Source organism: Aethalodelphis obliquidens, unplaced genomic scaffold (assembly GCF_003676395.1).
Source record: "Aethalodelphis obliquidens isolate GAN/ISIS:26980383/991018 unplaced genomic scaffold, ASM367639v1 scaffold62, whole genome shotgun sequence".
NCBI lineage: Eukaryota > Metazoa > Chordata > Mammalia > Artiodactyla > Delphinidae > Aethalodelphis > Aethalodelphis obliquidens.
Window position 1 is genome coordinate 10,578,910 of NW_020838006.1, and position 22,036 is coordinate 10,600,945.

The 22,036-nt window shown below is 42.7% G+C and overlaps 1 protein-coding gene across 5 annotated transcripts in view; it reads right to left on the reverse strand.

Moving 5' to 3' along the window:
- ABHD5 (abhydrolase domain containing 5, lysophosphatidic acid acyltransferase) overlaps window positions 1-18,689 on the reverse strand; it is a 40,274-nt gene extending 21,585 nt beyond the window's left edge. For 3 of the 5 annotated variants that reach the window (XM_027088156.1, XM_027088154.1, XM_027088157.1), the window contains exons 1-2: window positions 18,508-18,689; window positions 12,478-12,528 (exon numbers count right to left, since the gene is read on the reverse strand). In XM_027088156.1, the coding sequence (XP_026943957.1) occupies window positions 12,478-12,528; window positions 18,508-18,674 (218 nt within the window). In that variant the 5' untranslated portion in view covers window positions 18,675-18,689. The remainder of the gene's footprint in view (window positions 1-12,477; window positions 12,529-18,507) is intronic. The other 2 variants (XM_027088155.1, XM_027088158.1) reach the window with 2 other exon arrangements.
- Between the last annotated feature and the right edge of the window lie 3,347 nt (window positions 18,690-22,036).

Below are 22,036 nucleotides of genomic sequence, written 5' to 3' on the forward strand. Positions count from 1 at the left end.
TAGTCAACTTTCTTCTTGTCTCTTTATCTTCAGATGTAAAAACTTCCTAGTAAGGTCCGTAAGTAAGCATGTATATATGTATGTATGTATGCATGTACACACAAACACAGGATTAAAGGACAGGACTATAAGCAGATGTATTTGGTCAGGTTTTCATGGCATGTGGGTTATACTATGGAGATATTATGTGAATAAAAGAATGTCAGGGTTCCAGTTCAAGATGGAAGATCCTGATCTCACCTCCTCCACACTCACACTGAAATCTACAGCTACACATTCAACAATTTCCTCTGACAATAACCTAAAAACTGGCAGAGCAAGGCCCTCCACATCACCCAAACCAGAGAGAAACCACACCGAAGCAGGTAGGAAAGGCTGAGACACAATCTCACAATAAACCCCACCCTGGTGCAGCGACCCACAGTCGGGAGGGAACTCAAAACCCAGAGCTTCTCCCTGAGGAGCAAAGGGCTCATAACCCACATTGGGCACCCCAATTTTTAAGACTGGCAGCTGAAAGATGAGCCCCCAAAATGTCTGGCTTTGAAGACCAATGGGGCTCAAGCCCATGAAACACATGGGGTGTGGCAAATCGAGGAATGGCTCTGAAAGGGCTTGTGTGCAGACTCACCTGCACCAGGGCCCAGCACAGAAGCAGCCTTTTGAAATCACCCAGGCTTTACGTGAAAGAGACTAATTTCCTAATTTTAAAGCAATGGCCGAAGCAGCAGGGGCCTGCTGGGATGCTCTCCAGGGATGGAGACTGGTGGACACCATCTTCCTGCTCCCCCTCTGCCATTTTATGTTTGGTGACCCAGTTTTTATGTTTGCTACCCAGAGGACACCCCTTGATCACCTGGCTCTGGCAGTCAGAGGGGCTTGTGTTCCTGGGTCCCATGGGACTGTAACAATCAGAGAGACAGTTCTTGGCAGACTGCCACTCTCAGGACACCACACAGACAGTTGACAGAAACACTTCCCTAGTCTCTCTGAGAAAGTGGCCTATTTGTTTGTCCAGGAGTTTTGGCCTTAGAAGCAGGTTTCTGGTTTGGCACACATTAACGACTACAGAGGTGCTTTCATGGAACAGAGGCTGGGAGATGCCATTTTGCACTCACCCTCTGCCTTGCTATAGCTCACCAATATCTCCCAGAAAGGAGCTTGTGTACTCCTCTGGAGCCCTGATTTGTGCGACTGCTACCCAAGCGACGCATCCAAACCTGGAGGCCAGCAAGGCTTACGGTTGTGGTCCCACAGCAATATATATATATACACATATTTGCATTATTTAAAAACTGATACCTAAGGTTTTGGCTTCCATTCAGCCTGAATCTAGGTGCTGACTGAGATACTCCCCTTTGGGACACTGGCCTTGGCACATCCTCAACTACTGGGAACCAGTAAAAATAAAATAAGCTTCTTGGACAATCACAAAGGTTTGAAAGACACGAAGAGCTAGGGCAGGGTTAAACAATAAGGTTTATCTCCTATGGTCAACCCTTTAAGACTGGGAGAAGTGGTTGTTTTTCATCTATTGCACAGAAACCAACAGAGAATCAAGCAAAATGAAGAAACAGAGGAATGTGTTCCAAACAAAAGAACATGATAAAACCCCAGGAAAAAAGAAAAAAAATGCTAATGAAACAAAGATAAGTAATTTACCTGATAAAGAGTTCAAAGTAATGGTCGTAAAGATGCTCACTGAACTTGGGAGAATAAACATGGTGAGAATTTTGACACAGAGACAGAAAATACAAGAGAGTTCCACACAGAAATCACAGAACTGAAAAATATGAACTAAAAAATACACTAGATTTGGGAATTCCCTGGCAGTTCAATGGTTAGGACTTGGCTCTCTCACTGCAGGGGCCCGGGTTCAATCCCTGTGCAGGGAACTAAGATCCCAAAAGCCACACAGTGTAGCCAAACAAACAAACAAAACAAAACACTAGGTGAGTTCAACATCAGACTAGATAAAGCAGAAAAAAAAGGATCAATGAACCCAAGACAGGGCAGAGGAAATCACCCAAACAGAGCAGGAAAAAGAAAAAAGAATGATAAAAAAAAAAATAAAGATACCATAAGGGACTTGTAAGAAAACATCAAGCTGAGTAATATTCACACTTTAGGGGTCCCAGAAAAAGAAGAGAGAGAGAAAAGGGCAGAAAACTTATTTTAAGAAGTAAGGGCTGAAAACTTGCCTAACCTGGGAAAAGAAAAAGACATCCAGATCCAGGAAGCCCAGAGAGTTCCAAATAAGATGAACCTAAAGAGACCCACACAAAGCACATTATAATTAAAATGCCAGAAGTTAAAAACAAGGAGAGAATCTTAAAAGCAGAAAAAGAAAAATAATTTTTTATACATAAGGTACCTCATAAGTCTCCCAGTTGATTTTTCAGCAGAAACTGCAGGACAGAAGGGAGTGGCATGATATATTCAAAGTCATGAAAGAAAAAAAATTTCGAACCAATAACACTTTAACCAGCAAAGTTATTCAGAACTAAATAAGAGGTAGAGTTTTCCATACAAGCAAAAGCTAAAGGAGTTATCACTACTAAACCAGCCTTACAAGAAATGTTAAAGGGATTTCTTTAAGCTGAAAAAAAGCAGCACTAATTACTAAGCAGAAAACATATCAAAGTATAAATCTCACTGGTAAAGGTAAATATACACAAAGGTAGTGCACTAACCACTACTGAAACTAGTATGAAGATTAAAACACAAGGGACTTCCCTGGTGGGACAGTGGTTAAGAATCCACCTGCCAATGCAGGGAACACGGGTTCGAGCCCTGGTCCAGGAAGATCCCAAATGCCGCAGAGCAAATAAGCCCGTGCGCCACATCTACTGAGCGTGCACTCTATAACCCGCGAGCCACAACTACTGAGACCATGTGCCACAGCTACTGTAGCCCGCACACCTACAGCCCCATGCTCCACAAGAGAAGCCACCGCAATGAGACGCCCATGCACCGCAATGAAAAGCCCACGCACCGCAACGAAGAGTATCCCCCACTCACCGCAACTAGAGGAAGCCCGCATGCAGCAACGAAGACTCAACACAGCCAAAAATAAGTTTTAAAAAAAACAACAAATAAATTTATTTTAAAAAAAGATTAAAAGGCAAAAGTAGCTAAATCAAGTAAACAACCTAACTTTATACCTCAAGAAAAATCTCGAGTAAACAACATAACTGTACACCTCAAGGAACTAGAAAAGGAAGAAACAAGGCCCAAAGTTAGCAGAAGGAGGGAAATAACAAAGAGAAAAAATAAGTGAAACAGAGACTAAAACGACAATAGAAAAGATGAGTGAAACCAAGATTTGGTTCTTTGAAAAGATAAAACTGACAAACCTTTAGCTAGACTCACTCAAAATCAAAAATGAAAAAGGAAGCATTACAACTGACAGTACAGAAATACAAAGAATAATAAGCTACTATGAAAAATTATATGCCAACAAATTGGACAACTGAGAAGAAATGGATAAATTCCTAGAAACATACAACCTTCCAAGACTGAATCATGAAGAAACAGAAAATTTAAACAGAATGATGACTAGTAAAGAGATTGAACCAGTAGTTTTAAAACTCCCTACAAAGAAAAGTAAGAGACCAGACAACTTCACTGGTGAATTCTACCAAACATTCAAAGAAGAATTAATACCAATCCCTCTCAAACTATGCCAAATAACAGAAAAGGAGCAACACTTCCAAACTCATTTTACAAGGCCAGCATTTCTCAATACCAAAATAGACAAGGACACCACACAAAAGAGAAAATTACAGGTCAATATCACTGATGAACATAGATGTAAAAATCCTCAACAAAATGTAAGCCAACTGGATTCAACAATACGTATATTAAAAGGATCACATACCACGATCAAGTGGAGTTTATTCCAAAGATACAAGAATGGTTCAACAATCGCAAATCAATGTGATATACCACATGAATAAAATGAAGGATAAAAATCATATGATCAAGAGAGACCTTCAAGAAGGTGGAGGAGGGCTTCCCTGGTGGCGCAGTGGTTGAGAGTCCGCCTGCCGATGCAGGGGACATGGGTTCGTGCCCCGGTCCAGGAAGATCCCACATGCCGCGGAGCGGCTGGGCCCGTGAGCCATGGCTGCTGAGCCTGCACGTCCGGAGCCTGTGCTCCGCAACGGGAGAGGCCACAGCAGTGAGAGGCACACGTACCACAAAAAAAAAAAAAAAAAAAAAGAAGGTGGAGGAGTAAGACATGGAGATCACCTTCCTCCCCACAAATACATCAAAGATACACCTACATGTGGAACAACTCCTACAGAACACCTACTGAGCGCTGGCAGAAGACTTCAGACTTCCCAAAAGGCAAGAAAATCCCCATTTACCTGAGTAGTGCAAAAGAAAAAAGAAAAAACAGAGACAAAAGAATAGGGACGGACCTGCACCTCTGGGAAGGAGCTGTGAAGGAGGAAAAGTTTCCACACACTAGGAAGCCCCTTCACTGGCAGAGATGGGGGGTGGGGGGGGGAAGCTTCGGAGTCACAGAGGAGAGTGCAGCAACAGGGGTGCAGAGGGCAAAGCGGAGAGATTCCCACAGAGAGGATCAGTGCCGACCAGCACTCGCCAACCTGAGACGCTTGTCTGCTTACCCTCCAGGGCAAGTGGGGGCTGGGAGCTGAGGCTTGGGCTTTGGAGGTCAGATCCCAGGGTGAGGACTGGTGTTGGCTGCGTGAACACAGCCTGAAGGGGGCTAGGGTGCCACAGCTAGACAGGAGAGAGTCTGGGGAAAAGTCTGGACCTGCCAAGGAGGGAAGAGACCACTGTTTTGGGGGTGTGCGAGGAGAGGGGACTCCTTCCCCGTGTGCCCACAGAAGGCAGAGTACCGCCTAAATGAGCTCCTGAGATGGGCGCCAGCCACAGCTATCTGCTCATATCCCAGATACAGGCATGAAACGCTAATGCTGCTGCTGCCACCAAAAATCCTGTGTGCCAGCGCAGGTCACTACCCACACACCCCCGGGAGCCTGTGCAGCACACCACTGCCAGGGTCCCGTGATCCAGGGACAACTTCCCCAGGAGAACACACGGTGCACCTCAGGCTGTTGCAATGTCATGCTAGCCTCTGCCGCCACAGGCTCGCCCCACATTCCAATTATGACTACCGTACCCCTCCCTCTCCCTGATCTGAGTGAGCAAGAGAGCCCTAATCAGCCGCTACTTTAACCCCCTCCAGTCTGGGCAGGGAACAGATGCCTGAGGGCAACCTACACACAGAGGCAGGGTGAAAACCAAAGCTGACCCCAGAAGCTGAGCAAAAAAGAAGAGAAAGGGTAACTTCTCCGTGCAGCCTCAGGGTTAGCAGATAAAACCCCACAATCAACTTGATGAACCCTGCAGCTGTGGAATACCTGAATGGACAACGAATATTCCTAAAACAGAGGTGGTGGACTTTGGGAGCAACTGTAGACTTGGGGTTTGCTTTCTGCAACTGATTTGTTTCTGATTTTTATGTTTATCTTGGTTTAAGTTTTAGTGCTTGTTATCATTGGTGGATTTGTTTATTGGTTTGGTTGCTGTCTCTTATTTTTTTATTTTACTGTTTATTTTCTTTCTTTTTTCTTTTTTTTCTTCCTTTCCTTCTGAACTGTGTGGCTGGCAGGGTCTTGGTGCTTCACCCGGATGTCAGGCATGAGCCTCCAAGGTGGGAGAGCTGAGTCCAGAAGACCACCAGAGATCTCCCGGCCCCACATAATATCAATTGGCGAGAGCTCTCCCAGAGACTCTGTCTCAACGCTAAGACCCAGCTCCACCCAACAGCCAGCAATCTCCAGTGCTGGACACCCCATGCCAAACAACTAGCAAAACAGGAACACAACACCACACGTCAGCAGAGAGACTGCCTAAAGTCATACTAAGTTTGCAGACACCCCAAAACACACCACCAGACATGGCCTCGCCCACCAGAAAGACAAGATCCAGCCCCAACCACCAAAACACAGGCACCAGTCCCCTCCCCCAGGAAGCCTACACAAGCCACTGAACCAACCTCACCCACTGTGGACAGACACCAAAAACAATGGGAACTACGAACCTGTAGGCCGTGAAAAGGAGACCCCAAACACAGTAAGTTAAATAAAATGAGAAGAAAGAGAAATATGCAGCAGATGAAGGAGCAAGGCAAAAACTCACCAGACCAAACAAATGAAGAGGAAACAGGCAGTCTACCTGAAAAAGAATTCAGAGTAAGGACAGTAAAGATGATCCAACATCTTGGAAAGAAAATGGAGCAAATACAAGAAACGTTTAACAAGCACCTAGAAGAACTAAACAGCAAACAAACAATGATGAACAACACAATAAATGAAATTAAAAATTCTCTAGAAGGAATTAATAGCAGAATAACTGAGGCAGAAAACAGAGAAGTGACCTGGAAGATAAAATAGTGGAAATAACTGCTGCAGAGCAGAATAAAGGAAAAAGAATGAAAAGAATTGAGGACAGTCATAGAGATCTCTAGGACAACATTAAACACACCAACATTCAAATTAGAGGGGTTGTAGAAGAAGAAGAGAAAAAGAAAGGGCTTGAGAAAATATTTGATGAGATTACAGTTGAAAACTTCCCTAACATGGGAAAGGAAATGGTCAATCAAGTCCAGGAAGCATAGAGAGTCCCATACAGGATAAATCCAAGGAGAAACACACCAAGACACATATTAACCAAACTATCAAAAATTAAACACAAAGAAAAAATATTAAAAGCAGTAAGGGAAAAGCAACAAATAACATACAAGGGAATCCCCATAAGGTTAACAGCTGATCTTTCAGCAGAAACTCTGCAAGCCAGAAGGGACTGGCAGGACATATTTAAAGTGATGAAAGGGAAAAACCTACAACCCAGATTACTCTACCCAGCACAGATCTCATTCAGATTCGATGGAGAAATCAAAACCTTTACAGACAAGCAAAAGTTAAGGTAATTCAGCACCACCAAACCAGCTTTACAACAAATGCTAAAGGAACTTCTCTAGGCAGGAAACACAAGAAGGAAAAGACCTACAAAAACAAGCCCAAAACAATTAAGAAAATGGTAACAGGAACATACATATTGATAATGACCTTAAATGTAAATGGACTAAGTGCTCCAACCAAAAGACACAGACTGGCTGAATGGATGCAAAAACAAGACCCATATATATGCTGTCTAAGAGAGACCCACTTCAGACCTAGGGACACATACAGACTGAAAGTGAGGGGATGGAGAAAGATACTCCATGCAAATGGAAACCAAAAGAAAGCTGGAGTAGCAATTCTCATATCAGACAAAATAGACTTTAAAATAAAGACTATTACAAGAGACAAAGAAGAACACTATGTAATGATCAAGGGGTCAATCCAAGAAGAAGATATAACAATTGTAAATATTTATGCACCCAAGATACGAGCACCTCAAGACGTATGGCAAATGCTAACAGCCATAAAAGGGGAAATCAACAGTAACACAACCACAGTAACACAATAACAGCCATAAAAGGGGATATCGACTTTAACACCCCCACTTCCACCAATGGACAAATCATCCAAAATGAAAATAGACAAACACAAGCTTCAAATGACACATTAGACCAGATGGACTTAATTGGTATTTATAGGACATTCCACCCCAAAACAATAAAATACACTTTCTACTCAAGTGCTCATGGAACATTCTCCAGGATAGATCATATGTTGGGTCACAAATCAAGTAATTTTAAGAAAACTTGGTAAATTTAAGAAAACTGAAATCATATCAAGTATATTTTCTGACCACAATGCTATGAGACTAGATATTATGAGAAAAAAACTGTAAAAAGTAAAAACACATGGAGGTTAAACAATATGCCACTAAATAACCAAGAGGTCACAGAAGAAATCAGAGGAAATCAAAAAATACCTGGAAACAAATGACAACAAAAACATGACGACCCAAAACCTATGGGATGCAGCAAAAGCAGTTCTACGAGGAAAGATTATGCAATACAATCCTACCTCAAGAAACAAGAAAAATCTCAAATACACACAACTACTGAGCCCACGTGCCACAACTACTGAAGCCCGCGCACCTAGACCCTGTGATCTGCAACAAGAGAAGCCACAGCAATGAGAAGCCCGCACACCGCAACAAAGAGTAGTCCCCGCTCGCCACAACTAGAGAAAGCCAGCGTGCAGCAACGAAGACCCAACGCAACCAAAAATAAATTAATTAAAAAAAATATATATATATGTAAAGAATTCATACAACTCAATAGCAAAAAACAGTCCAATTAAAAAATGGGCAGAGGATTTGAATAGACTTTTTGCCAAAGACGACATACAGATGGCCAACAGACATGAAAAGATGCTCAACGTCGGTAACATCAGGGAAATGTAAATTAAAACCACAATGAGATATTCCCTTACACTGGTTAGAATGGCTATTACCAAAAAGATAAGAAATAACAAGTGATAGAGAGGATATGGAGAAAAGGGAACCCTTGCACACTGTTGCTGCTGGAAATGTATAATGGTGCAGTCATTATAGAAAACAGTATGAAGGTGCCTCAAAAAATAAAACTACCATAGGATCCAGCGATTCCACTTCTGGGTATTTAACTGAAGAAAACAAAAAAAGTAACTTGAAAAGATATATGCACCCCCCATGTTCACTGAAGCATTATTTACAATGGCCAAGATATGGGGAAAAAAACCTAAGTGTCCATCAACAAATAAATGGATAAAGAAAATGTGTATAATACACAAAATATATACATAATGGAACAGTATTCAACCATAAAAAAAGAATGAAATATTACCATTTGCACAACATGGATGAACCTAGAGGGTATTATGCTAAGTAAAATAAGCAGAGAAAGACAAATTCGTATGATCTCACTTATATGTGGAATCTTTCAACAACAATAAACTCAGAGATAAAACAAACTGGTGGTTGCCAGAGGTGGAAAATGGGTAAAATGGGTGAAGGGGGTCAAAAAGTAAGAGCTTCCAGTTACAAATAAAGTAAGTTATGGGGATGTAATGTACAGCATGGTGACTATAGTTGATACTGTACTGCATATCTGAAAGTTGCTAAGAGAATAAATCTGAAAAGTTCTCATCACAAGAAAAAAATTCTGTAACTATGCATGGTTAACTAGACTTACTGGGATGATCATTTTGCAATATATAAAAATATCAAATCATTATATTATACCCCTGAAACAAATATATGGTATATGTCAATTATGTCTCAATAATAAAAAAAGAATGATAGAACAGAAGATCCATAATAGCCTACATTATAATAAGGCTCTAGTCTAATGTTCTCTGCTGCCAGTTTCAAATCTTCTGAATTAACAGGAGATAAGACCTCTAGGCATCTCTGACAAATGCTACCTGTAACTTATTATCAAGGTATCAAGATAATAGAAAACATTACTACTATTAGTTTATTGTAAATATATAAACTATTTACAAATTATCAAGGAAAAACAACTCAAGCCTTCAGCAACGAAATTTTCAATTTATTCAACAATTTTTTCAATTGTTGAAAACAGCAGTTTAACAGGCAACTAAAAGGAAAGAATCTCATGATCTTTGGAGCTTAAAATAAAAAAAGTCCTTGACAACATGGTCATCAATGTCTATGTTCGGCCACAAATATATGAACTAGTACCTACAGGAAGTTACTTACAACTCAATCTCATCAATTTTTTTCAACAAATATCCCTCAAATAATAGCACAGTTCTTGGCCAAAGAGAATCAGAGATCAGTACAACAACAAATAAAAGTGAAATGAACTATAACCTACTACTGTTCCCACTTACATCATAGACATGTTGGGGCAGAGAAAACACAAATGCAATCTTTGTTTCAGTCTTCAAAAAAAATAATATTAAAAAAAAACTCAGTCTCTGAATACCTACTATGCACAAGGCACTAGAGTTTAAAATGTGATATATCAGCCGGTAATACAAGACTCATGCCTACCTCTACCTATTTACCACTCATCACAAAACCAACTTTCAAAGGATAGGATTGTCTTGTCTATGCATTTTTCCTCTTAGTGACTGGCTTAACTCAAAGAGAAGGGGCAAAACAATGCTTTTATGTTTGCAAGGCTACTGTATTACATTAAAAATTAGGGCTCTTCAACCACAAGAGGCACCAATACTCTCCAAGTTTTTACAGCAGCTTTTTCATCAAAGTAGATAATTTTTTTTTAAGTGGAGCTTTTCTAAAGTATATTTAAACTGAAAAATCTATATTTAACAAAACATAGTAAAATATTTTATTTTCACTGTTAACGGAACTGTAAAGATAACCTCTCCCCTAAGCCACGATAATGTTTCTATCTAATCGGTTTTTGCCTTAACCAGATGACAATGTTTTATATAAACTGCCTTTACTTCTTTCTTAGAGTTATTATTCTACAGGACTGAGTGTTAGCACATAGTAGGTTCAAAGGAACATTTTTAAAGAGTGAAAAGCAAGGGTCTATCTTTTCCACCCTTTAGGTTATCACCCTTTGTTCACTGAGTTCCCACACCTTAGCTTGCAACCTCTATTGCTTCAACCCTCTGAAACAGCAGTCCCCAACCTTTTTGGCACCAGGGACCAGTTTCGTGGAAGACAATTTTTCCATGGACCGGGTGGTGGGGGGGCTGTTCAGGCGGTAATGTGAGCAATGAGGAGCGGCAGATGAAACTTCGCTCACTGGTCCACCGCTCACCTCCTGCTGTGCGGTACCGGTCCACAGCCCGGGTGTTGGGGACCCCTGCTCTAAAACACCCATCCAACCTCACTTCCTGCCTTTGGGGTAAATTGACCTCATCTTCAAAGAAACCCTCTGCCTCTTCCACAAAATCTCCTATGCCATTCAGTGTTGTTCTGCATTTCTAGGCTTAGTGTGTGGAAGACTGGAACTAAGGACATGAGATTGGAAATAAGGACACAGACTGAAGTTTGTCAGATATCCAGCCATACTTCTGAGGTCACAAAAACCAAAGTAAAAATTAAATTTACCAAGGCCATAATACAGTGAACAAGATACAGGGCTGCCTCCTCAGAACTTTGCAAAATACACAGAAAAGCAAAAATTAACTTCTCTAATTTATTTAAGCAGATCAATAAACACCATCATACATTGCTGAGGCCCTAACTTCAGAAGAGAAGAAAAGTGTCAATCGCAATGTAAAGATAAGCCATTCACTACAGGAACTATATCTATCTATGGCATCAGGAAGGCTTACCAATGTGCACCAAAAGGTTTTCTACACTGTCCATTTGTTGAGAACTGACCTCATTAGGAAGGCTGACGATCTAAGCCCTAAAGGATCTTACCAAAAAACTAAATAATCTTGCTTTATAACCTATAACAGATAGAAGGAATCTTTTTAGTGAGCAGACTTCTGAGTAAGAAAAGCTTTAAAACACTACACTAACGGTGGCAACTGTAAGGAAGCCAAACAGGATGTGCTTAGCATACTAACAGAGTTTATTAACTTAAGAATGTGATTTTAAGTATCCCGAGTTTGAGAGATAAAACTGAATATTTTTTCCCTTAACTTTTTTTTAAAATTAATTTATTTTTGGCTGTGCTGGGTCTTTGTTGCTGCACGCAGGCTTTCTCTAGTTGCAGCGAGCAGGGGCTACTCTTTGTTGCGATGCACTGGCTTCCCATTGCGGTGGCTTCTCTTGTTGCGGAGCACGGGCTGTAGGCGCACGGGCTTCAGCAGTTATGGCTCTAGGCGCACGGGCTTCAGCAGTTGTGGCGCGCGGGCTCTAGAGCGCGGGCTCAGTAGTTGTGGTGCACGGGCTTAGCTGCTCCATGGCATGTGGGATCTTCCCGGACCAGGGATCGAACCCATGTCCCCTGCATTGGCAGGCGGATTCTTAAACACTATGCCACCAGGGAAGTCCTCTCTTAACTCTCTATGTAATCTTTTGTTAAAAAAAAATATCTTTAACATTGCACTTGTATCCTAGGACATCAACATGTAAATTGGCTAGTAATTCCTGTTTTGTTCTCTAAGGCATCTGACTATCTATAGTATTACTAAATCTGATTTGCACAATCTGTAAATATTGTGAAACAGTGAAAGAGGTTTCAAAGTATTCTGAAGAAAATATACAGATGTCTGGTCAATTTCCACACACTCTTGGCCACTTAAATAACATTTCTAATTAGGTTATAAGTAAAGAGGATTTCATTATATTACAATTTTGTTTTAAATGGCCTCCCTCCCTATACTGGTACTGTCAAGAGAGAAAAACTATGTTTATTACTGCTCTCTATATAAGCTATTCTAAGCACTCTATGCACAGTAGTCTATCTCATTTAGAGAAACTATGAGGTTTTGATTTTATTATAAATATCCAAATTTATTAGACATATGAATATACACATTCCTCTGAAATAATTCCTCAACCAATGAATGACTGAGAACTTCCAAGCTGAAAATGATAACACACTTGGGCAAATAAAGACCCTCTTTCCTGGGAAATGACTTCTTAAATCCTATCCTGGAAAAGAGGAAGAAAAAAAAAATAGAGTATGTCTCACACAATCATAATTTAAGTGACTAATATGCCATTTTATTTTAAATAAATAATGCTAGTGATTCAAATTATCACAACCATTAGACCAATGACAACACAGGCCCTCTAGTATATTTTAACACGTTAATTAGCATTCTTTTAACTATTTTTCATTTCTAACCTGTAACTTTTACTTTTTTTACTATTATTATTTTCTATTTTTTAAGAAACTTTTATACAATTTTTAAACATTACTGTCCTAACCTGTGACTTTTAAAGACCTAGAGTTGGAGAATTGGTGTTTTAGACATAGCCATGTGCTGGTAATATCTTCCCCCATTTGTTTCCTACCTTCTCAAACACAGTAAACAAGCCATTCTAGAATCAGACACATCATCATCCAACATACATAATTAAAGAAACTACATGTGTACTTTTAGATTTACATTGTTTAATAAATCCAAGTGACATTTTGTGTTAATTCCAAAATAAGTTCATCCACTAGATAAAGAAAATAAAAACTAAAAATCCTAAGTCTCAAACTGAATAATAAGTTTTAATAAAATCATCTTTCTATACAATTTTTTTTTATGATTCACGATCAGGAGTGAGAGATTATAGAACTGTGGAATCAGACTAAATATCTAACTATACAATGTTTCTGAATGGCTATTATAAACAATACAGACTTTAAGGACTCATTCAGAGACACATTTGATTCTGAAATGTATTATTCAGTGTCGTTTTTACTAAGTGTACCATCCATAGGACTTTTTTTTTTGCGGTACACGGGCCCCTCACTGTTGTGGCTTCTCCCGTTGGGGAGCACAGGCTCTAGACGCGCAGGCTCAGCGGCCATGGCTCACGGGCCCTGCTGCTCCGCGGCATGTGGGATCTTCCCGGACCAGGGCACGAACCCGTGTCCCCTGCATCGGCAGGCGGACTCTCAACCACTGCGCCACCAGGGAAGCCCCTACAATCTTTTAAGTTCTTTGTCATAGGATGAAATCTGCATTTGCTGGTCTGTAATTGGCATTTTGGAGAACAGGCAAAACAGTGAAGCATGGTTCCCTGTTGGTTCATCCAAGGTCAAGGAAAAGAATCATATTCCCAACCCCTCCAATATAATTTAAGTTCATGATCCTAATGGCTCAAACTCATCCTAGTCAAGTTCAAACTTTGAATTTCTTATGAATATATCTATTGATGTCCTTTGGATATTTTAGGATTAAAAAATTTAAATCACAAACTGCAAAATGAATAATCAAGTACTAGGTTTTTGATCTTAATATTTGTTTCAGCCTAAGTTTACAACAGTTGAAGTGTTTGATTCTTAAAAATGTATTGAAGCTTTCTATCTGTAAAGCCTCTTTAGGTTCTATCAGACATTTGAATAAGACAAAAGCTTTGTCCTCAATGAGCTGACAAAACAAATATAGAAAACTATACTACAAGACATGGTGGAGATGCCATGAAGAACGTTTTGGAAAATACCATGGACCTTTAGAGAAGGAAGATCACAATCTGTTTTGGGTCAGAGAAAACAACTTGAACCAAGTCATGTGGAAAAGGGAAGTGAGCAAGAAACATGTTCAGGAAACAATGAAAGACACAGCTTGGCCAGAGCCCAGTGCACAGGGAGGAAATAAGATTCCAAAGACAAGAGTCATGCTGCCTGTAAAGGGCTCTGAAGTCAGGCTGAGGACATATAATAAAGTCACTGTGTGTGGCTGTGCTACAAGCAAGACTGTGCCTCTTGGGGGTGTGAAAGTAACGAATAAATTACACTGAAAGCATAGGGACAGAACATATTACTAAAGCCGGCAATAAATCAGAAAAGGGAGTAACGGGGATCTGAACCAGGTGGCCCCCAGGTGACAGTGGGAATGGAAAGGTGATGTTGCACTTAAAATCTACTGCACGTGGTAAAGGAGTTGGTATTTGGAGCAATGAAGGCAGGGGAGGGCGAGTGGGAAGCCGGTGCCACAGTTCTTAATCTGGATGACCAGAAGAAACTAAATACCTAAGTGCCCTAACAAAAATAGGAAGTCAAGGGGAAGAACTGAGATTTTTGTATTGTTAGTTCAGGGGAAGGCGGTGCAAATGAGATTCTGGTCTGGACTTGTTACATTTGAGGAATCAGTTGCAAACATTTGGCACACAGAAACATCACTGAGTACTGAAGAAGGCTCCATCCTGAGGAGATTTCAGCCCTCTCCACAAACAGGATAGTTAAAAGAAGTGTGAGTAAACAAGGCAAAAATGAAAACATAGATGGAGGCAGATTGGAGAATGACTCCATTTAGAGAATGGGGGGGGGCAAATAAAACTAACTACTGATCTCAGGTAAGACAAGAAGCAAAATGTCGGAAGATGGCTCTTATCAGACATTCGCTAGAATGTCTGGTAAGAGTCTCAAAAGGGAGTAGCTATCTTTAGTGTCAAACACTAAAAAGGACCCAAAAAATATAAGTATTGAGAAAAATAAAAGTCCACTGGGATGTGGCACTGAGAAGTTCTGTGATGTTTAATAAGTCAGGAGGTAACGACTTGGAAAGGGGAGATGGTAACAGAGAGGAGTCACTTATCTTAGAAGTCTTTTAAAAGATAGGAGAGTGGACTTCTGTCTCTTATTTCCAAGGCAAAGAAATACAGTAAAACTCTAATGAAATCCTGTAGTGCAAACCCACTGGAGGGGAAAAAAAATCCCTTATTTATTACTATTTGATGATTTCCATGGTGTAAGTACTACCACCATGGCTGATTTCAAGATGCCAATGGTTGGCAAAATTCCTGAAAATTTAGTAATAACTCTGGACCACCACTGCAAACTGCTACTCTGTGGTCTACTCTGCAACTCAGCAATTCCGTGACAGCCTTCCTCTAAACTCACCTGATACTTAATTATTCTCTGGGACAACCTTGCAGCAATTCACAGAAATCTACCCAGCTCTTGTTACATATTGCTTTCTCAACTGTATTACAACTGAAAAGGGTTAGATGTTGAAAGCCAAATGGCTCCCAGGCATGCCTGTCTTCACTAAGAAGGAAACAACAAGAATTACATACTCCAAAAAGCCTTCAGGTGACCTTTTTTATAATTGTTTCCTTTGTTAATGTCATTGTCCCTTATAAATCTGAGATGTCTTGAGAATAGGGAACTTGATTCAAAGACTTCAGTTTTCCCACAATCCACTTGGCTCTTGGGATAGTTCTATTGTTGATCAACCAATTAAAAAAATTTTTAAAGTAAGCTCTGTATCAATGAAGGAATAAGTAACGAAGTATCAGTGGAATAAGCAAAAGAAACATGAACCAAACATCCTAGTAGGCCCAATCGTGGTGAGAGGCAGCAGAGATATGTGACAGCTCCTTAGACTAAATCCAGATACCTAGGGGGCTCCAATCCATCCCTGCTACTTGCTGGTGGGATGCTAGCAGCAGTCCCAGTTGCAGTTCCACCTGAAAAATGGGAACAGTAGTACCTAGCACACAGGGTCGACCTTAAGGTTTAATATGAACACATTAGGGAACACCCAGCAGGAACAGGTACTTACTTGTTACAGTTCACAATGCCATACCAGTTTGTACACTGGACACTGATCAAGTGTATCACCAAGAGCACCAAGGAGGCCCACCTCTAACAAGGGACTGCGGCTGGTTAGCTGCTAAGGATAGTTTATAGTCTGTCCCCAGTGACCTCCTGCTATCACCCAAAACCACAAATTCCTTTCATGGCTGTGCCCTGGACTCCCAAGTCCCACAACAACATGGAGGCCAAAGAGTCCTCCTAAAAGCAATCTGAGAGCCAAAAATGTTGTGACAAAGGAGAGGGTAACAAGCTAACAGGTTCTGACTTGTATTCACACAGCCTGCAGCATCTCACCTCAACAAGGAAGTTCATCAACAAACCAAAATAATGGACCTATTCATCATATAAACAAAACTCAAGAGAAGAACCTAGTTTCTAATATTTCACAACTCTTCCCCTCTGTCATCTTTCCAAATACCCCTGTCTGTCATGATACTTTATATTCCCTTCTGTCATTTAGTTTTTCATATGCTAATTTCTCCTGACATCTGAAATAGAATTGTTGTCAAAATATTAAACATATATGGGGGGTAGCATAGAAGTTTATTTACTTTCCAATCTGAGTGACTGGCCTTGAGAAATAGGGCAATAATGTTCATAGCAATTTAATTTTTCCACTAATTAACTGCTATTCATCTACTGCCAAGTGCATGAAGTTACAGGTAGAAAAGAATAATACAAACAGTATATTCGTATATCAAAAAGTTTCCCATTAGAACCCTCCTAAACTGTTGACGGGAACGTAAATTGGTGCAGCCACTATGGAAAATAGTACGGAGATTCCTTAAAAAGCTAAAAATAGAGCTACCATATGACCCAGCAATCCCACTCCTGGGCATATGTCCAGAAAAGATGAAAACTCGAATTTGAAATGATACATGCACCCCGATGTTCACAGCAGCACTATTTACAAGTGCTGGAAGACATGGAAGCAACCTAAGCGTCCATCAACAGATGAATGGATAAAGAAAATGTGGTATATATATACATTGTGTGTGTGTGTATATACACACACACACACAATGGAATATTAGCCATAAAAACTAATGAAATACGACCGTTTGCAGCAACATGGATGGACCTAGAGATTATCATACTAAGTGAACTAAATCAGAGGAAAACAACTATCACATGATACCACTTACACGTGGAATCTAAAAGAAAATGATACAGATGAACTTATTTACAAAACAGAAGCAGATTCAGACATAGAAGACAAACTTATTACCAAAAGGGAAGGGGGGAGGGATAAATTAGGAGTTTAGGATTACCAGCTACACACCACTATATATAAAATAGATAAACAACAGGACCTACTGTATGGCACAAGGAACTATATTCAATATCTTGTAATAACCTATAATGGAAAAAACCTGAAAAGAATATGTGAATATATATATATATACACATATATACACACTGAATCACTTTGCTATACACCTGAAACTAACACTACATAGTAAATCAACTGCACTTCAATAAAATAAAAATTTTTTAAAAAGCTTCCCGTTAGACATCTGTCCCACCACTTCCATAAAGTTTCCTACACATAGTGTGTCTTCTGAGAAGCAAACGCACACATCTCTCCAGTAACGCCAGAACACTTGGAAGCAAAGGAAGATCTCCATTTGAGAGATTACTGACTCTGAATTTGCTACCCATATCGTGTTAATTTTCTTTCTATAAAGCATCTGTAAATTAAACGTCCTCTGAAAGCTCAAGCCACAGACTCACTCCCCCAGCCCCTTTCCCCCATTCTGGGCTCCTCCTTCCCCCGACACTCCCTTCCCTCTCGCGGCTTCTGGGGTGAACCTGGGCTCGCCATCCAACACTGTCCCGAAGAAGCGCCGCCCCTTCCTCAGGCTCCCGAGACGCTCGGCCGGGTGGCACTTTCGTTCTCGCCCCGGGATGGACCGAGCACAGCGCGAACCTGAGGTCCGAAGCCGCGCTCGGAAGTGGACAGAGTGACTCAGCCGTTTCCCATAACTCGAGTCAGGTGCAGGGACGCCGGTCAGCACTCGCGGGCCGCGCTGGGGGCAGGGCTGGGTCCCCAGCCGTCTCTGCCCAGAAGGAGACCTCAGCGGACGACCAGCCCGGACCGAGTGCCGGGTCACCCCCGCTGCCCGCCCCGCCGAGCCGCTGACACGACCTCGTGGCGGCCCCTCCGCGCGGGGGTCAAGCGGCCTCCCGGCGCTGCCTGGGTCACACTCAGACCCGAAGGGCGCCCGCCGGGGGCAGAGCGAGGCCAGGGCTTCTCCTCCCGGCGCCGCGCGGATTCGCGCCGGGGCCGGACGACAGAGCCGCCGGGCGAGTTAAAGAGTCCTCGGCGCTGCCCGCGCGCCCGAACCTGACGTAGCCCCCGCCACACTTACTTCTCATTAGCGTCCACAGAGTCCACCTCCACCTCCTCAGCCGCCATGGCCGCCGTCGCCGCGCGAGCTTCCGGCTGTACTTCCAAGCCGGCTGACAGGCCGACTGGGAGGCCGGGACCCGCCGCCGCCCTTAAGGCCGCCGCCAGCGTAGGCGTCTGCCGCCCCATCGCGTGACCGGGCGGTGCGGCCGCGCGGTTGCGCGTGCCGGGCCATCTGACCCCCCTTCATCCACCAGTCACGCATGCGTCCTCCCGTCCGACGCGCTCGGGTGTGGGCGCTAGGCGGGGCAGTCAACCTGGGGGAAACGAGACTCGCCCGGCAGAGTTAGGTGGTAACTAACTTCAGTCATAACCGTATTAATGCATCATCCGCTGATATTGATTGTCAGGTGCTGGGCACTGGACAGGCACCTAGCAGTTCCCTGGGGAATGAGGCGCGACCTTGCCCTGAAAGAGTCCATCTAGTATTCGATAGATGCTGCAATAGCGAATGGAAATGCTGTAATGGAGGAGCTGTGTGGCCTGCCGCCGGCCCTTCCTCGCAGGTGGGTGGCCTAGGGGAGAGGGCGACCTTTAGTCAGTTGATATTCACTGATGTGCGGGACACTACTCCAGACCCTGGAGTTACTGTAGTGACCAAAACCAGCAACTCCTGTCCACCCCGCGCTGTGTACACACGGGAGGAGTGTAAAGTGTCGGCGTTTAGGTACTTATGAGTTCTTGAGAGGACATCACTAATGTAAATATCAACACTTCTTGACCTGTTTTCAAGCCTTTTAACCGTCAGATACTACCTGCTTTTGTATTTATATCATTTTCTGCCATTCATTCATTTGTATTTACCGTTTGCCTACTATGTCCCCACTCTGTTCTAGGCGCTTAGAAACAATGGATTGAAGTAGGGCTCACTTCTTTACGGAGCCTACGCTAATATATTACCCTTTATTTTATTTTATTTATTATTATTATATTTTTTTTGCGGTACGCGGGCCTCTCACTGTTGCGGCCTCTCCCGTTGCGGAGCACAGGCTCCGGACGCACAGGCTCAGCGGCCATGGCTCACGGGCCTAGCCGCTCCGCGGCACGTGGGATCTTCCCACACCGGGGCATGAACCCGTGTCCCCTGCATCGGCAGGCGGACTCCCAACCACTGCGCCACCAGGAAAGCCCTACCCTTTATTTTGACGCAGTTCATCCCTCTCCTTCCCTAACTCTCCTCTCTGTCTGCAGCCTCTTTTTCTCTCCTCTGAGTCCCCCTAAACCAGACAGTTTCTATCACTCATCTGACACTCAGATTCTCAGCCTTGTCTACTTGTTGTGGCTTTTTAATGGACATTAATCAGTATTCTTCCAACTACACTGGAAGTTCCTTGAGGGTAGGGATGGTGTCTTCCGTGATTCAGGGGGAAAAAAAGCAACTCATAATCCCTTGGGCATAGCAATAACTAATAAATATTCTTATTGTATTTGATCCAATTCATAAGTATGTTAGGGAAGACTAGGACATATGAAAACACCGTTCCAGGAATTCATGGTGTTGCAATGTGTCTGCAGAAACTGACTCTCGACTATCTCCACCTATCAGACCATATCCATACTGGGGACACCTCTTTCTATATGGGCCAGACAGGTAATTGAGGACTCTGCTGCGTGGAGTACAGTCCCAGCCCTGTGGTACTGAGTCCAGTATCAAAACCTAAGAATATGGCAGCAACTCCTGCAGCACCTTCAGAAACTTGGACTGGCAAGTATGCGCCCTCAAGACTTTGTGGACCTGGAGCCCACTCTCATAGATGCCTATGGCTGCTGCACAGTTTAAAAAAAAAAATCATTGATCCAATGCTGGAGTTTATCCAGAAACTGACAGAGCAGTGCATAGGGCTATGGGATTTCATGATCTTCCCCAACTCTGGGGATATCTCTGCCCAGGCTTCACTTTGCTGCTGGTGGAGGAGCTGTCCTTGACTATGGCAAGAAGAAGTCCAAGCTGGTGTCACCCAGCCCCTGGGTGCTGCCAGCAGTGGAGGAACCCCTGCTGCTCCATTGTGACTGCCACACCACCCTGGAGTTCCTGGACTGTGTCTTCTTGGGAGACAGTGAGACCAACATCTTTTGATGCAACCTGTACCTGGACAGCTCCTCCTATACCACCCTCAGTCACTGCTTGGCCAGACCTCCATCACTGCCTCCCTGTACTTTGGTGGTGCCCTGAGAGCACACCTCCCAGAGTTCCAGGCCAACCTGGTGCCCTCTTTCCAAATCCACTTCTTTTTGAGGACGTACTAACCAGTTACTTTGATTCAGCAGTACTTATGCTGGGGGATCACTTGCGCCTACTTTGAACTCTCTCTCTCATCAGATGGTCAGATGTGACACTCATCGAGGCAAATTCATAAGCCTGCTCTGCCTGCGCTACCCCAGGGCTGTGGCGTCCAAAGAACTAATGCTGCAATTATACCACCAAGACCATTATACCACCATTATACCAGCGTACCATAGAAGGTGATGACTGGTGCCCCACTGGTGTCAAGATTGGCTTTAATTTCTAGCCCCTCAACAGTGATTCTCCAGGAGAAATGCTGAACACCACCACGGCCGTCAGAGAGGGCTGGACCTTTATCACAAGTCTGCCAGGCTAGCACTTGCAAATCAGAATGAGGATAAGGGCATGAAGGATTTTCTGAGGACTTCGATGGCCTTGCTGCCCTGTAAATGTTGATAAAGTGCTGTGATTAAACGGAGTAAGAAAGCAAGTGTGGCAGGGAAATAATAAGGACGTGGGATAGTAAGGGAAAATGATAGCTGGATCCAGGGAAGGGCTGGATACCAGTCAGCTGTATGACCTGGGGAGGTTTGGAATCACATGATTAGGGCTTCTCAGACGCTAACCTGCATCCACACTTCCTGTGGATCTTGTTAAATGGCAAATTCAGCCTCTGTAGGTCTGGGGTGGCGCCTGAGATTCTGTGTTTCTAACTGGCTCCCAGTGATGCCTGTGTCCGGCTGCTAGTCAGCAGACCACCCTTTAAATAACAAAGCTCTCGAGCAGCCCTGTGCACTAGAACTTTCTGCAATCATGGAAATGTTCTAAATCCCCACTTTCCAGTATAGTAGCCATGAGTTACATGTATCTACAGAGCATTTGAAATGTGGCTAGTGTGACCAAATTTTTCATTTTAATTAATTTAACTTTAAAGCCACATGTGGCTAATGCTACCATGTTGGACAGCAAGATGCAGATTTATGAAAATGAGAGTTTGAGACCAGACAATTCCCACGGTCCCATCTGATGTCCTTGTGGTTCCAAGATGTTGTTTTCAAAGTGTGTGTGGAGGGTGAGGATAGGAGTTTGATGAGGGGACGGATGTTAAAGTCTGGAGTAAAGCCTGAAGGGTTGGCAGTTCCACCAAATGGAAAATAGTTTGAGAGTTACCTGTTTAAAATGTAGAATATTTTGTCTTTTTGTACCTAAGTTGTCAAATGTATTGGCATAGGCTCTTTGTAATGTTGCCTAATTATCTTCCTAATGT